General features: G+C 45.3%; 1 protein-coding gene across 1 annotated transcript in view; it reads right to left on the reverse strand.

Moving 5' to 3' along the window:
* Positions 1–10,515, reverse strand: part of pld5 (phospholipase D family member 5) — a 77,377-nt gene extending 66,862 nt beyond the window's left edge. Inside the window, exon 1 of the mRNA XM_033025842.1 lies at positions 10,169–10,515. Within this exon, the coding sequence (XP_032881733.1) occupies positions 10,169–10,366 (198 nt within the window). The 5' untranslated portion in view covers positions 10,367–10,515. The remainder of the gene's footprint in view (positions 1–10,168) is intronic.
* Positions 10,516–12,221: the final 1,706 nt, after the last annotated feature.

A 12,221-nucleotide genomic window follows, 5' to 3' on the forward strand; every position in this document is an offset into this window, starting at 1 on the left:
GTAACTCAGCAAGTCAGTTGGCATCTCTGTAGAAACGGGACCCAGAGATGCTGCCTGACCCGTTGAGTTACTCCAGCATTGTGTGTCTATCTTCGATATAAACCAGCATCTGCAGATCCTTCCCACACAAAGATACCAAATGCTCTTTCATTCCATCTATGCACTTTTACGGTGCTTTCAACTTGCACTCCAATTTCTCATTGTAGATCAACACTCCTAAGCAACCAAACATTTACTAATTTTATAGAACAGGGCATGTCAAAGGTGTCTATAACCAAAAGCCTTAGGCTTAAGGGAAGGAGTAAGAGGTTTAGAAGCAATGTAGTATGTTTCCTTTGAACCAGAAGATGGTTAGTTTAGAATGCACTGCCTGAGAGAGTGGTGGAGGCAGAGACTCGCACAACATTTAAATTGCTAGATAAGCACTTGAATAACAAAAGTGTGGAAGACCTTGGACCAAGCCCTGGTAAATAAGATTAGTATGAATGGGTAGTCGATGGTTAGCTTGGTCTGAAAGGCCTGCATTTTCGATGTAGAAACACTGGAAGTGTTTTAGATACTTACCTAGAAACCCAATCAGAAAAAAAGAGTATCTGCACTGAGAACAAAATGGCCAGAGTTTAGTCTGCCGTTCAGTCTGGTTCCCACAGCTTGCACTTTGAGGGAAGTGCTCTGCTGTTCAATATTTCCACTAGGGCATTAAAGTGAGTATAACAAGTGCAGTTGTAGCATCCTTATAAATAGGGGATAGTGAAAATGTCAGGAGATGTGTTTCCTGTGATGGAACTTAGGCAAACTGTTAATAAACTATTCTATGGCAGTCATGAACCAGTTTATTTTTAAAGTGTTACCCTATTCTATTAAAATACATTTGACAAGAATTTAACAGACATTATCCAGTGTACTAAAAATACCAGAGAACAGCAAGCTGAATCAACTAATGTCTTTGACCATGGTATAAACAGACCACAGTTTGGTATCATCCCTTACTAATTGGACAAGTCCAATGCATTCTCTGATCTCGAGTTGGCCAAGTTTTTAGGAGCAGTGCTGAATTGAAAAACAATCACTGATCCTAGGCTTCCTAAACAAGTTAAATGATTTTAAAAAAACTGAAGCAGGAGTAGGCACTCCTCTCTAACCTACTTTTTCATTTGATAAGATCATGGACTTTTCAATCTGGGTCTCAATACCACTTTCCCACTCCTTCGCAACACTTGGACTCATTTGTTGTTCAATAGTCTGTCACTTGCTGCCTTCAATATTGTCAATGTGACTCTGGGGTAGAGAACACCAAAGAATTACAACCTCGTTATCCTTGGCAATATGTTACCCCCAACCCATTTTGCAGTTATCTTTTACATGGCACCTCGTCTAATGCCTTTTGGAAATCCAAGTAGGGGGGATATGGACCAAACACAGGCAGATGGGACTAGTGTAGCTGGGACATGTTTGCCGGTGTGGTCAAGTTGGACTGAAGGGCCTGTTTCACTCTATGACTATCTAAGTATACAACATTACTTGTTTGCCTGAATCACCCCTTTTTTCACATCCTCAAAGAACTCTATAAATTTATCAAATATAATTTCCCTTTCATAAAACTACATTGAATCTGCTTGATTGCCATATGCTTTTCTAACCATCCAACCATTACCTCCTTAATAATGGATTGTGGTATTTCTGAATGACAGATGTTAGATAACTAGCCTTCCATTTATAGTTTTAAGAAGTAATTCTCGAAATGCAGCTGTCTTCAAGGAGACCATCGTCATTGGCAATTCTTTTTTCTGAGAAGAACATTACAGATCATTTTAATTGGAGCAGCAGGATAAAATTGAGTGAGATGTTAGTTTACTTCAGAGAACTGTTAACAATTAACCATGTTGATGTGGGGTTATAGTTACACAGTGGCCAGACTACACATAGATGGACAATTTCGTTCCCTTAAGGATATTGCCAGCAAATGCAATAGCATTATTTAACTGATACGATAGCAATGTTTAAAAGGCATTTTACACAGATACATCAACAGGCAGGGAATAGAGGGATATAGACCACGTGCGGGCAGATGTGCAGTTTAAATTGGCATCTTGGTCAACATAGACATCAGTGGCTGATGTGCCTGTTCTTGTGCTGTACTGTTACATGTTTTATGAGAACATACCTGTGGCCACTCTTTGTGTTGCATTTAAGTTGCCAGCCTTGGTTCAAAGGTGACATTATCACTTCTAAGAGGTCTAAGCTCTAGGCTTGGGATGAGCTCATAATCTGCCTGAAAATGCTCTAAACACTCAGCAATTCGGGTAGTATCGATGGAAAGAGAAACAAGATGTCTTCTAAAGCAAAATAATGCAGGTGTTGGAAATTGGAAATAAGAATAGAGAATAATGGAATTAGTTCTGATGAATGTTTTACCATCTGAAAAGTTCACTGTTTCTTTTCACAGATGCTGCCTGACCCGCTGAGTGTTTCTAGCATTTTATGATTTAAACCATTATAAACTATTTTAGTCTACACAAGGAAATGGACAAAGTCTTGGTTTATAGTTTCTTCTGAAGGACCAATTAGCACATCCTCAGCATGGAGCAACTTCCCAGATTAAGTCTCACCAGTTGCCCTGCATTTCACAACCTTCTGGCTTTGAAGCAACAGTGTTAGTCACAGCATCTGACACATATAAAATAATATATAGGCTCAAAATCCCATGGCTATTGGCTGCATTCCTGCTTAAATTGGGCCAATACCAAGTCTTAAATACATGCTAAAAAAAAATGATAATTACAAACTTGGTGTCATCTAAACTACCAGCGAACACAGTTTACCGTCATGACTTTCTAGTAATCTCTTTATTCACATGTCCTTTGTCAGCTTTGCATAGCCTAACACGGATAATAACTGATTTCATGCAGAAATATTTTGTACTTTAAAAAAATTTACCTCTCTAAATCTCTGCATCTTGCCTTCTCCATATACACTCAACAGCTGTAACATGTGCATGGATTCCCACACTATCATGATAAAGACAGCTTATTTTAAATTATTGTGCTTCCACCCAATCTTTCTACTCAGTCATCCAAACCTCTCCCTGTTCATTAACACCAGCTCACATCTTGTATAATTTCCCAGTTCCCCACCTTGTTCAGTGCCTTCGCATAACTGACTTCCAGGAAACTCAAGTCCTGTTCTCGCACATCCATGCCCAATGAATACCTGATCAGTCAACCACCTTCCAGTCCCGGTTGGAGCTGGCATTGCAAATCTCTCTTCAAGCCCTTTTCTTTCCAATTCAAAACTTCCACTATGATGTAGAAACAAGGAACTGCAGATGCTGGTTACCAAGGAAAGACACAAAATTCTGGAGTAACTCAGTGGATCAGGCAGTGGATCCCTGGAGAACATGGATAGGTGAGGTTACGGGTCTGAACAGTCTGAAGAAGGGTCCCGACACGAAACAACACCTATCCATGTTCTCCAGGGATGCTGCCTGACCAGCTGAGTTACTCCAGCATTTTGTAAATTTCCATCCACAATGATGCATCTTCAATGAAAATGAACCCACTTAAAAGCAATGCAACTTCCCTTTCCTCTCCAAAACCCCTGTAATCATGTAATCTACTTCCAAATGCATGTTTATATCTCCTGAAATGTTCAATAATAATCTTAGAACAGTTATATGTATGTGTTGTTGCATTTTGGGAAATCAAACCAGGTTTTTACTTTCACAGTGAGCGGTAGGAGCCTGGGGAGTGTTGTAGAGCAGAGGAATCTAGGAGTACAAATGCTAAATCGCTGAAATTGGTGTAGGAGATAGACAGGGTGGTGAAGATGACTGTTGGAACTCTGACCTTCATCAGTCAGGGAATTGAGTCCAGAAGCTGGGGCATTATGATACAGTTGCACAACAATCTGATGCCACACTGTATTGTATTAAATTCCTGTTCTAGAAGAGATGACATGACACTGGAAAGAGTGTAGAGAAGGTTTATGAGGATGTTGCCAAAACTCGAAGGCCTGAGCTAAATGGAGAGGTTGGGCAAGCTAGGTTGGATCATAGGAGACTGAGAGGTGATCTTATGGAGATGTATCAAAATTATGAGGGGCCAAGTGAAAGCACATAGTCTTTTTCCCCAGGATAATGGAATCAAGAACTAGAGGGCAATTGAGAAAAGAAAGATTTAATAGGGGACATCTTTTTCCACACAGAAGGTGGTGGGTAAATAGAATGAGCTGCCAAAGGAAATAATTGAGGTATGACAATAACAACAGTTAAAATATATTTGGAGGCTGAGAACAGAGGCTGGGATGCTGACCATGTAGTAAATGCACTACAATTGCTTGTTCTTCTGCAACAATGCATTACAAACTTGCAGCTTTTATCACAAAGAAAAACATGGGATCCTTGAGAACCACACAATCTATTTTTAGATCATCACATTCATAATTTAAATGCTCTCCCTTGGTGATATCATCCTCAAATATCAGATCAGCTTTTTATACCAACTGGATAATCCCAGCTCTACCTCTCCAGTATTTATGGCTCAATATGGCCCAAATTCTGGATTCCAGCTAAACAGAGAATATTGGAACTAACATTCTCAACCTAACATTCTCTCCAAGACATGCCAATGAGTTGAACAACCTTGTTGACCACTGCCCTGAAGAAAATGACACTATCTTCAATCAGTCTAACATTTGTACACAGGTTGTGCTTCTATGCTTATCTCCTTTCCATAATGTACATGTGAACATACAAGTATGTAAATTGGGCCAGGGAGAGGCCACACAGCCTGCACTGTTCCTCAAGATCATGGCTGACTTGATCTTAACCTCAGCTTTGCACTTCCACCAACCCCTGGTAGGTTTTCAACTCTTGCTCATCAGAAAATCTATGTCCTAAAAATGTTCAGACATTCTGCTTCCATTCATTTCCTTTTGAGGAAACATAGAAAAAGAGGTGCACGAGTAGGCCATTCGGCCCTTCGAGCCTGCACCACCATTCAATATGATCATGGCTGATAACCTAAAATACCCGTTCCTGCTTTTTCCCCATATCCTTTGATTTCTTTAGCCCTAAGAGCTAAATCTAACTCTCTCTTGAAAACATCCAGTGAATTGGCCTCCACTGCCTTCTGTGGCAGAGAATTCCTCAGATTCACAACTCTTGGGGTGAAGAAGTTTTTTTTCATCTCAGTCCTAAATGGCCTACTCCTTATTCTTAAACTGTGACCCCTGGTTCTGGACTCCCCCGACACCGGGAACATTTTTCCTGCATCTAGCCTGCCCAATCCTTTAAGAATTGTGTTCCAATGATTCTGAGAGAAAAAAGTAATATAATCTTTCTTGAAGAAGCATCTCCTAGTTCCCAAACTCTTTACATGTACTTTGTGAAGACCCAGCATCTTATGTTTCAATCCAGTTGCCTCTCCTAAACTCCAATGGACATTCCAGCCCATCCAATCTTTACACATATAAAGTATTACACATATTACACCGTTGTCCCGTTTGCATTCCTATAAATTTTCCTTCAGATTTTATGTTATGTTTCACAAGTTATTGATATTTAAACATGTAAAAAAGCCCACTTTGAAACAAATAACTGTGACTGCTGTGACAGTTTTCTGGCAGCTTACAGCGATGACGTCACAATGGCATCTCACAGTCCTCCAATCACAATGGGATCTCATTTACATACGCTGCCGTGAACATTCCGCCACCCGACAATGGGATCTCAGCTGCCACCTGACAGTGACTGGGGGTAGAGAAAAGGAGTGGGAGATAGAGGTGACAGAGAGACAGATATGGAGATAGAGATATGGGGTTAGTGTGTAGGGGGGGTTAGTGTGTGTGTGTGTGGGGGGGGGGGTTAGTGTGTGTGGGAGGGGGGTTAGTGTGTGGGGGAGGGGGGGGTTAGTGTGTGGGGGAGGGGGGTTAGTGTGTGGGGGGAGGGGGATTAGTGTGTGAAGGGGGGGTTAGTGTGTGAAGGGGGGGTTAGTGTGTAAGGGGTGGGGGTTAGTGTGTGAGGGGGGGTTAGGGTGTGAGGGGGGGAGGGGTTAGGGTGTGACGGGGGGTAGTGTCGTGAGGTGGGGGTTAGTGTGTGACGTGGGGGTTAGTGTGGACGGGGGGGTTAGTGTGTGAGGGGGGGGTTATGGGTCGTGAGGGCGTGGTTAGTGTGTGAGGGGGGTTAGTGTGTGATGGGGGGTTAGTGTGTGAGGGGGGGGTTAGTGTGCGTGGGGGGGTTAGTGTGTGTGGGCGGGGGGTTAGTGTGTGAGTGGGGGGGGGGGGGTTAGAGGGGTGGTTAGTGTGGTGGGGGGGGTTAGTGTGTGATGGGGGTTAGTGTGTGAGGGGGGGTTAGTGTGTGAGGGGGGGGTTAGTGTGTGAGGGGGGGTTAGTGTGTGACGGGTCCTCAGCCGCGCCTGCACAGTTGGGGGCCTTTCCATAATTTTTATCACCATTTTATTTCCCACAACGGCGAACCGACGGCTCCACGGGTATAATTCCCTTCTATTTTTCATTTCTGCCCCCCCCCCCCCTCCCGGGCGCTGGGCTGGGGTTCCCCACCTCAAGCCCCCCCCCCCCCTTGACAGCCCCCGCCTCAAGCCCTCCCCCGACTACAGGACGCTCGACCCCCACCCCCCGACAGCCCCCGCCTCAAGTACAATTTCATCGCCGTCCTGGGGAGGTGAGTGGGGGGATTGAGAGAGAGGAGGGAGTAGGGAGGCGGAAGGTCGGGGAGGTGAGGAGGGGGAGTGGGGGAGGAGGGGGAATAGAGAGGGGAGGTAGGGACTGGGGAACAGAGGGAAAGGAAGGCAGTGGGGGAGGCCAGGAGGGATAGTGGGAGGGGAGGTCGGGAAGGTGAGGAGTGGGGGAGTTGAGGGATAGGAGGGGGATAGGGAGGGGAGAGGTTATGGAGGGAGGGAGGGAGTGACTGAGGGGAGGGGAAAGGAGAGGGAGGGAGAGGTGAGGGAGGGGAAATGAGAGAGGATGAAGAGGAGGGGGATGAACTGCTGGGGGATGTGGGTAAATGAGCCGCACCTGCCCAGTTGGGGGCTGTGGGTGAGTGGTGGAATATTGCGTTGGGGGAACGGGTTGCGTTGGGGGACCAGGCCTCCCATGTGCCAGGGCAGGGACGTGCGGTCAGGGGAGGCATAGCTGTTAAGAAAAGTCAAGAAAAATTATAATAAAATAAATATAAAGATTTTTCCACTGATCTGTGTTATAAATGTCATTCTATATGAATCTAATCATTGTTTTTAGTAAAAATCGCCACATTTTCGTGGCAAATACATGAAGAGATGAGAGGTGAGGCAGCAAAGAGCTGAGGCTCCCCTCTGATTGCGCAACCCCTCAGAAACTGAATGGAGCGCGGGCAATAAGCGTGTGCCTGTTACTATCTCTATGTATGTCACCAATGTAATGTGTGTAAACCCCTTCATTACATGTCCTCACCTTCCATAGTCCAGGTAACTTATTTCACATGTAAAGATATTAAATTTGTGCTTGCTCGTCTCACATAAAACTGCATTGAAAAAGCTCCAGGGGAGGCAGCGATCACATCTGCCTCACAAGGGGGAGTGCCTTGAGCCCAGTGGAGGAAGAGCAAGCATCAATTACGTAGGCTTACATAACTGACGGGGCCTCACTCTCCCTCCACGTTAGCAAGCTTCAGCAGCGGCGGCGCAGACCAAAGATCATGGAGTGGAACAAGATACGCCACTCAGCCAAAAAACAGTCATTGGGAAGGTAGACTTTGTCGGTACATTAGAAAGTTATTAGATTTTTTTTTATAGATCTATACTTATCACAATAATGAAGTCATCAATTTTTGTACTTCTGCACATTTTTGTTTAGTTCATGTAAGGCAGGAGTCTCCAAAATATGGCCCGCGGGACACATCAGGCCCACCACAAGATTTTTCAAGCCCAGGTTGGAGTCGGGGAAGGCGACGGCCCGGGGCTGCTCTTAATGTTGTTACCGGTTAGATCCCTCGAATTGTCAGAGCCGAGACATCACTGGGCCGCCGTGAACAATGGTGCGGTGGGGGGGTTCGGCGGCGGTCAGAATGGGACTGCTGCGGGTTATAGCGTGCCATTGTTCCTCTCTCCCTTCTCTCTCTCCCCATCTCTCTCTCTCCCCTTCGCTCTCTCTCCTCCTTCTCTCTCTCTCTCTCTCTCTACCCCCTCCCTTCTCTCTCTCTCTCTCTCTCTCTCTCTCTCCCTTCTCTTCTCTCTCCGTCCCTCCCAGCCACGGCTCCACCCCTCTCTCTCCTCGGGGAGACGCGGTGATCAATACAGGGAGAGCCGGGCAACTGATACTAGCCAGTGCCTCCCCAGCCATTGACTTCACCGCACGTCACTGTGACAGGGACCCAACGGGTCCCACTTAGTCTAGTTTAGATCTAAATTATTTTTTTCCCCCAGCCAATAATCCTGCATTTCCTGCAATAATCCTCCAGTTGTCATATTTAAACTAAGCCCCTCTGTCACCTTGCTCTCCCTATTTCTGTAACTTTCTCCAGTTCTGCAGCTCCTCCATCTTTACCACTCTCTGACCCTGGCACCTGTATATATCCCTCTCACCCTGCCATCTGAAAAGGTGACACCACAACTTTAAACCAACACCTTTCAACCATCTCTTTGGTCAGGATTAGACATTTCTTCTAATATATCTCTTTGCTCTATGCGTTTTCCATCTTTGTCATTGCAAAGTTTAGTTTAGTTCAGAGATACAGCATGGAAACAAACCCTTCGGCCCACCAAGTCCACACTGACCATCGATGACCCAATCAGACTTTTTCTATGTTATCCCACTTTCTCATCTACTCCCGACACACAAGGGCCAATTTTACAGAGGCCGATCAAGTTACAGACCCGCACGACTTTAGGACGTGGAAGAAACTGAAGTACCTGGAGGAAATCCACACAGTCATAGGGAGAATGTAAAAACTACACACAGACAGCACCCGAGGTCAGGATCAAACCGGGTTCTCTGGCGATGTGAGGCAGTAGCTCAATGAGACTGTGTCACAAAGTATCTGTAGAACTTTACAAGAGCCTCAGCAATCCAAATTATTTTTTATATTTGCCTTTCGATCCCATGAATCTCCTCTAACCTTCTCTGTTGCCCAGAAGCCACGAGGGCGATACTCCCTGATCTCCCCCCTTCTCCAGGGAGAAGATTCATAAAGACTCCTTGATATCAAGGAGTGGTGACAGGCCCCATAGCAGACAGTGATTCAGGTTTAATCAGAGCCAGAATTGAACCACAGTTCATCGACATATAAAATGGTGAAAATACTCAGCAAGTCAGACGGGAAGAGAAACAGGGTTTGTGTCAGGTAGCGTCTGTAAATGGAGTGGACAGAACGCCGACGTGTATTCCCTCCACTCCACAGATGCTGCCAGACCCGCGGAGTTACTCCAGCACTTTGTGTTTTGCTCGAGATTCCAGCATCTGCAGTTCCTTGTGTCTTCTGTTTTTTTTATTGTGGTCTTGAATATTAGTTAACCCAGTGAATGACCAACCTCGTTGGTGTTTATACATTAGAAAGTAAAGTGACCTGCCACTTACGAATGTGATTCCATTTAAAATCAATTAAAGCCACCGCGCCAGGATTAATTCACCGGCCGCTGGCGAGGATTTGATATTTGCAAGCGGGGAATTTATTAGTATCTGGACCAACCACTCCCTCATCCAAAACGTGCCATTCGCTCCGGTACATTTTCCAGGAGTCTGTTGGTATTACGGTGGTTGAGGAATCGCTGCTCTGGGTCTGTGAGGGTAAGAGTCAGTCACAGCAATTCCCCACATTTAGCCGCTGCATCGCCGGGACTCTCCGCGACCGTGCTCTGGCCCGGCTACTGTCCGAGGTCTAGTCAGCGCCGAAAGTTCTACGGTGGAAATAACTAATTCAAAAGCATTCCACTACCCCGAATATATTTAGGCGCCATTTCAAGGAAAAAATAAGATAATCTAAACTTTGCAGTCAATAAGATTGGAATGATGCTTGGTGCCGTTACCATGGCCAATTCCAGAGCGTGTGCATTAGAAGCATATACATTATTTAACAATTGATGGTTCAATTATCACATCCCGCTAGAAAGAACTCCTAAAATCTCTCCCACCATGCGAAAATCGAAAGGTAGATTTAAGATGTGATGAATTAGCTCACATGCTCGCTTTTCGACTTGTTATCGAGGTAGACGGACACGGTGTAATCCTTCTTCTTGGCAGCGCTGTACAAGTTGCTCGCCGCCCGGGGAGGGCTCGGGGTAGCTTCCTTGGCTCCGGTTTTCAGTTTCAGCTGATCGTAAGGCTCCTCCGGCAGGCGGTCGTGTTTAACTTCCATATTTTTGTTCCAGTCGGTCATTTCCGAGCTCCACACCCCTGGGGGGGGAAAAAAGGGGGGGGGGGCTGGGCTGAGAAAGGCGAGAGGAGATGTGCCGGGGCTCAGCAGACAACTCAGGTGCCACTGGCACTCTGTCAGCTGCAGTTCATGCTGGCTGGGCAGATGCAGCAACAGCACCGAGCGAAATGCCAAGGACTGCCTAGTGGGAGGGGCACACTTATATCTGCGTATGGTGCAGTGAGCTGCAGAAAGGAGGGGGGAGTCCGGGCTGCCTGTTGTAAGGGGCGGCGTGGTGAAGTTCTGGGAATGGGGAGATCGGCTCGGTGCTGATGCACAGGCGGACAGACAACATCAGCAGCTGCATGCTCCTGGAAAGCGTAAAACTCAGTCAAAATCAGCATCCTCACGCAGTCACCGGGTCACCAATTTAAAAATATTTTATTTAGAAAAAGGGAACATGCCATCTTATTAGCGAGTGATTAGTTGTGTGTAAAGGGTCTCGACCCGAAACGTCACCCATTCGTTCACTCCAGAGATGCTGTCTGTCCCGGTGAGTTACTCCAGCTTGTTATGTATATCTTCTGATGTTTGTAAAATCGGCTTCCAAAAGCGGTTTCCTATCAAGCAGGGAGCCGTTAAATCCTCTCCCCGGGTTGTCGCTGAAGTTACGACGGAGTATTTGGCTGATTATACTAACAGCTTGACTGGTAATTCATAAATAACAGGTTCGAATCCCCGCACAGTACCTGGGAATTTACATTCATTAGGTGAATCTGACATCTAGAACTCGGGTCTCGACCCCGAAACGTTACCCATTCCTTCTCTCCAGAGATGCTGTCTGGCCCGCTGAGTTACTCCAGCATGTTGTGTCTATCTAGAAATTTGGGAATTTTGCCCGTGGAATCAATACATGGTTGTCACAACCCAATTTAGGAAGAAATCTGCTGCCTTGACTGATCTGGCCTATTACTTGTTCCATTTCCAACAGAGAAAATTAAAATGCTGAAAATCTGAAATAAAAAAAGATGCTGGAAACACTCAGCATCTCCGGAACGAATAATAGACAACGTTTCTAGTCAAAGATCCTTCGTGAAAACTGGGGATGTGGGGAATAAGTTAACATAAGGAGAGAGATGGTGGGGAAGGATGGATAAGACATAGGGAATATTTCTGATCGTTAGCTTCCCTCATTAATCTATTAACCAGATGGCACCATAAACATCACTTAGGCAACCTCCCCTCACCCTATCCGAGACCCCTTGTCCCAAAGTCCCTTTGTCCTATCCATCCCCTTCTCACCCGCTCTGCAACTTAAAAATAACTAGTTTTCTTTCTTCCCCAGTCCAGTAGTAGGGTCTTCAACCTGAGACTTTACTGTTTCTGTCTCCACAAATGCCACCTGACGAGTGTCTTCCAGCATTTTTTGTATTTATTCTATTACACAAACTGTGACTGATTTTCAATAGCCCTCTTGGATGCCCCAGTAGACTGGTCCATTCGATGGGCAGTAAAACTAGATACCATTTATGGTGAGTGAAAACAACATGAATCTACCCATTCGGAGGGGATATGGATAAGCACTGAGGGACAATAATGTGCAGAGGAATGGGAATGAGGAAATTGCTTGACTAGGTTCTGGCATAGACTCCTATTGTCCAAATATCCCTTTCTGTGCTGTTGCTGTTACAATTCTCTGCTCTATAAAGCTGACCATACCAAAAAATTCCCACATCCTGCGAATGACTTGGTGAATTTGGAGGCAAATGTCCAAACATAGCATCTCTTCTATATACAATAGGCACATGTTAATGAATCACCGGCTTTTCTGCAAATACCAACAGGCTTGTATTGGAAAAATAGATGTTTGACTAGGGAC

The sequence above is a fragment of the Amblyraja radiata genome, chromosome 8, assembly GCF_010909765.2.
Source record: "Amblyraja radiata isolate CabotCenter1 chromosome 8, sAmbRad1.1.pri, whole genome shotgun sequence".
In the NCBI taxonomy this organism is placed as follows: domain Eukaryota; kingdom Metazoa; phylum Chordata; class Chondrichthyes; order Rajiformes; family Rajidae; genus Amblyraja; species Amblyraja radiata.